We start from the raw sequence: 5116 nt of genomic DNA on the forward strand, positions 1-5116 counted from the left end.
CACATAACGGGGGAAGGAGTGAGCAGGCCTGCACCAGCCCGTCCTCACCTGGCTGAAAGGTGAAGGTTGAGAGGCTGTGTCTGCCCCGCTAAGTCCCTGTGCTGTCTCTCCCTCCCCCTTACCCTGCAGGGGGGCTACGCAGCCTACAGATACGCTCAGCCTGCAGCGGCAGCGGCGGCCTATAGCGACAGGTATGGCCGGGCGGGATCGGGGTGCAGACAGACCATAGGGGAACAGGTCCCTGTAGGCCGGGCTCGGATGGGAAGACTTAGCCACTTTCTGGGCCGGGGGCAGCCTTCCCCCGGTGGCACAGAATCTGGACAGAGGAGGGCAGGTCCGAGACCCCTGAGCCAGCTAGGCCCCCCGATTTCTTTAGTCCCATCCTGCTAGCATGATGGGGAGACCATGGAACCCCGCAGTTCTCCTCTGACTCCCAACCCCGGAGGCCGGGCCTCTCCCTGAGCTCTAGAGGCCCCGGAATGAAAAGGGTAGTTAGAAGGCTGTGCCTCTGCCCTCAGGCAGGCCTCTGATCCTTCTCATGGCTTCCAGATCTGAGACCCTTTGGCCCAGAGAAGGAAAGGCAGCAGTGTGCCCAGCTCCCAGGGGCTGTGGCAACACCAGGTGGGCAGTGTGGCCGTCTGAGAGCAGCCAGCCGTCTGCCCGGTGGCAAGCATGCCCAGGGGCTGGGGGGGTGGCTCTGTGTTTAGGGGCAGGTACCACAGGGGTGGCCTAGCCTGGCACTAGGGCACTTGGCCTGTTGGCCCCAGAGTTCCTGCTTGAGGAGTGTGGGAGCCCCCATGCCTGGCATGCACATGGTGGGTTCCAGCCTGGGGACCCCCTGACCCTCCCTCCCGACAGCACCCCGAGACCCACACATCCCTCAAGCCTTCTCACTGCATCTCACGTGTGGGTTTTGTCCAGTGCACGGCAGGCCCTTCGGCCCAGCCCTGTCCTACAAGAAGCTGGCATTTCACGCACAGAATCAAGTTGAGCGGAAAGCCATTAGGGGGCCACGGGGCTATGTCCCCCATGTCCTCCCTCCCAGTTCTGAGCCTTCCTGCTCTGAGCACTCTGCCTGTGTTCTTCCTGGGGGTTGAGGTTTCTTTTCCCTCCACCCCGGCTCTGTGAGGACTCCGTGTTCCTTCCACGAGGCCCTGGTAGGACAGCCTGTGTTCCAGGCACTTCCTTCTCAATAGGCAGGAAGGACAGCCAGGAGGGAGGGGCCTGACCGATGGGACCACAATGGAGGAGGTGGGGGTCTGTTGCCACCTCTCACCTGCCCCCCACTGCCCCCCACACTTCCCTCCCTGTGCTTGTCTCCCCAGTTACGGCAGAGTCTATGCGGCCACTGACCCCTACCACCACACCATCAGCCCCCTGGCGACCTACAGCATCAGGACCATGGTAAGCAGCGGGTGGGGGGGGGGCCCTGGCCCTTGGCGCCGGCCGTGACGAGGCTGGGGTGGGCAGGCCCTGAGGACAATGACCCAGACCTCTGACCAGCGCCTGGGAGGACCAAGGCCTGGACTGGAATCTGGGGAGGACTTGCCCCTTTGCCCTGGTGCCCGGGGACTTGGAGGGAAGCAGGCCCAGGGGGCACATCCTCCAGCCCACTCTGCCCAGGCGTCTGAGGCTCCAGAGGCCCCTGGGGGTGTGTCTGCCACCGTCCCCCTGTGTCCTGTCACTGCACGTTTCCTCACGTCAAGGAGAGGGACAGGGCTGCCCCCCAACTTCCCACATGAACCCATCAGCGCCGCCCCCCCCCCCCCCCGCGCATTCCCCGCAGGCTCACAGCAGCCAGTGTGCAGACCAGTGTGTGTGCATGTGTGTGTATGGCCAGCTGTCAACACACACAGCCCAGTTCACTCTGTACCCCGAGACCTGCTTCCAGGGGACACCTGCCTTCTGTGCCCACCCACCCCCCGCCCGCCCCGGGGGGTGTTGATGTCGGTTTTTAGCTAGCTTGGCATCCAGCATCAAAGAGGAACACATTTTCCAGGGGCTAAATGGAGGGAGGAGATTCAGAGCCAATATGGACACATTCTTTCATCTCCCTTAGTTTTGATTACTCCCTCCCCATTTTGTTTTGGGTTTGTTTGTTTGTTTGTTTTGATTTTTAACAAGTTCCCTGCATCCCAGGCAGCCTGCAGTGACGGCTAGCAGCCAAAGGGGGCAGCAGAGGCCTCTTGGGGGCCAGCCACTTCCTGGAAGGAGCCCCCAAAAGTGAGGTCTGCGGGCCTCTCCACTCCAGGCTCAGCTCCGTCTCCCTGCCACATGCAGCTCCCAGCCCCCTAGGACTGCAGCTGAGGCCCAGGCTTCCTTTCTTACCATTCTGTATGCTTCCAAGGTGTGACCACTAAAATCAACAGTATTAAGGTTATTAATAAAGATTTCTTTCTTAAACCCAGGAATATGCTTTTTGATTTGGCAGCTCCCAGCCGGAGCCCAGAAGGTGGAGGGCCGGGCGGTGCCCTGAGTCCCTAGAGGGGAGTCCAAACACCTTTCTGGGCCAGGGATCCCAGGGCCCAAGTCCTCAGGACTCCTTTTCCGACTTGACACAGAATATACTGGGGGGAGGGCTCATGCGTACTCCTTTGGCCTTGGCCCTGCAGGTGTGGTCATGTTTGCATAGTTAGGAGCATGTTCGGAGGAGGGGGGACCACCACTGTGGCCCCTTCCCAGGGAGCAGGGGCTACTCCGCACAGGCGCCGCCCAGCACCTGTGGCCAGCCAAGCGCAAGCAGGAGAGGGTACAGGGCCGGGGGCGTCAGTGGGAGGAGGGCCCTCAGATCCTAAGCACTCCGGGCTCCGCTGGTGTGATAGGTCCAGGGCTCCAGGGCGGGTCCCACCCCTGGAAGGCTGGGGTGGGGGTGGGGCAGCCGCCATCCTAACCACCACTACCACCCCCAACCGGAAAAGGGAGCAGAACTGGGAAGGAACGCACAGGTCAAATCAAAGCTTAGAAGCCTTGGACCAGGGGGGCTGGGCCCCGAGTTGGAAACCAAGGTTGCACTATCCACCACAGACCTCACCATCTTGAATTCTTCCTGTTTCACTTCAGAGAATTTATTTGAGAGCAATTACATCCGCCACAGGGGCACAGGCTGAAATGCTAACATGAATTTTCCTGCCTCTGCTCTCCGTAGGACAGGGTCTGAGCTCCCGGGAGCTGGGGTTGCGGGGTCCCGCCGCGCGCCACGCTCTGCTAACCCCCGCACTCCTGACCGCCTGCCCACCCGCCTGTGAGAAGGGAATGGCCACTGTAAATTGTCCCCCCTTCTTTGCATGAAATACTGGGGCAACCGACACATAGAAAAGCAAACAGGCTTCGTGAGTGAAGAGGGACAGTACAGCACCGGGCCACCCAGCTCCGGGGACGCCCGCCTCTGGTGACGCAGGGAGCAAGGCCAGGAGCCCGCACCCTGCTTCGCGGGCACCAGACGAGAGAGGCTCAAAGCGCTCCAGGGAACGGTCCGCACCAGACCACGATCGTGAGAGCAGCTGCAAGCGGCAGACGCGCCGGGCCTTGCCGCCACTCTGAACTGTCCCGATTCACGGGGGCACCCAGGGGCCCTGCGTCAGCGGCGGCACCACCGTTCCGCGTGAACCAGGCAAACCCACTCCCCACCGGGCACAGAGCTGGCGAGGGCGGGGCTCGGAGAGTAACACGTGCCTCTGTCTCCCTGGCAAAGGGCACGTGGGCACCCAGGAAGGCAGGGAGGGGGGTGACGGAGGCAAACGTAGGCCCTGGAAGGAGACCCCCCCCTTTGCTGTCCTGCTGGCTGGGTCTACCAAGGCCACCACCTGCCACCTCTCTGCATCCCAGGCTGAGGCGGTGTGGCTGCACGGCTGCCTGGTGGCCTGTCCCCTCCCCACAGTGCAAACCCAAGTCCCAGGACCCGGGGCTTGGACTCCAGACCTTCTTAGGTGTGACCCTCTGGCTGGGACCGGCTTGGCCCTTAGCACCGCTCCACCTCTCACAGCACAGGTGGAGGGCGAGAAACGGGCACATAACCCCCCGTCGTTGGCCCGATGCAACCCGGGGGAGAGACCCGGAGAATGACACTGCACAGGCCCCAGAGAGCAGCTGGGCAAGAAGCAGATGACCCGCGGCCGTAGGGGAGAGCCCGTCCCCAGGAAGCCAGCTCAGCGGCCTGGGGCTGGGCAGGGGAGCTGTGAGCCCGGAGGAGCCACCTCGGCTCCCTCACCCCTCACCTCCTCCCCACGCAGAGCCGCTGGCCAAAGGAAGGGAGGTGTTAGAAGACAGAGAAGGAGGCCAGAGAGGAAGGGGCCCAGTGAAGAGCGTCCTCAAAGTGCCTGTGCCAACGCTTCTCAGCCCCCTGAGCCCCGCCCACCGTGGCAGAGGCGGAGGATGTGACGGACCAGGGCGGCGGGAGCGCCCGCGGCACGGCTGAGGCCAGACTGCAGGCCAAGGGCCTTCCCGGGCCTCCCTCAGGGCCTCTGGCTGCCCAAGGTACACAGCCCTCCTCGGTGCCAGCTTCGCCAAGACCAACCACCCGGGAGAGACGCACCAGGACACAGGGCCCGAGATGCCACAACGTGGGATGGTCTGGACGGGGGCAGCCCACCTGGCCTGGGGTGGATACAACCTGGCACCAGCCTGGCCTGGGTTCTCGGTGCTCAGGGGAAGCTCCCCCCGCCCCCTGCCCCCACTTCCTCCTCGGCCCTCAGTCCTCACCCTGGGAATCGCCTCCGGGCTGCTCAGGAACACCTGCCTGGTGAGCCTACGCTCTCTCAGCCCATTAGGAAGTCACCTTCGTGGCGCGGACGGGACTAACTTCAATCCTGTCCCTGCACCTGGGAGCTGATGGGACAGACCGGATGAGACAGAGCTCTTCCATGCCGGGAAATCGTCCACCCGGCAAACGGACCACTCAGGGTTCCTATTGCCAACGTCCCCTGCAGCCCCTCGGGGGCCTGTGGTCCTGGCACGAAGCAGCCGTAGCCTGGAGACGGGGAGGACCCTGCTTTAATGCTCGCTCACGTGTGGGGCCCCGAGTAGAGCAGGGCCGCCCTGGCCCACTCGGCCTGCGGCACCAGAAAGCCCTCCTTGGGGACGGGCTCCACCAGGAACTCCACTCGGCCGTCCGTACCAG

General features: G+C 63.4%; 1 protein-coding gene across 1 annotated transcript in view; it reads left to right on the forward strand.

Moving 5' to 3' along the window:
- ENGASE (endo-beta-N-acetylglucosaminidase) overlaps positions 1–2408 on the forward strand; it is a 10962-nt gene extending 8554 nt beyond the window's left edge. Inside the window, exons 15-17 of the mRNA XM_029927094.1 lie at positions 66–191; positions 1326–1404; positions 2125–2408. Coding sequence (XP_029782954.1) covers positions 66–191; positions 1326–1404; positions 2125–2160 — 241 coding nt within the window. The 3' untranslated portion in view covers positions 2161–2408. The remainder of the gene's footprint in view (positions 1–65; positions 192–1325; positions 1405–2124) is intronic.
- The last annotated feature ends 2708 nt before the right edge of the window (positions 2409–5116 follow it).

The sequence above is a fragment of the Suricata suricatta genome, chromosome 17 (genome assembly GCF_006229205.1).
Source record: "Suricata suricatta isolate VVHF042 chromosome 17, meerkat_22Aug2017_6uvM2_HiC, whole genome shotgun sequence".
Taxonomy (NCBI): domain Eukaryota; kingdom Metazoa; phylum Chordata; class Mammalia; order Carnivora; family Herpestidae; genus Suricata; species Suricata suricatta.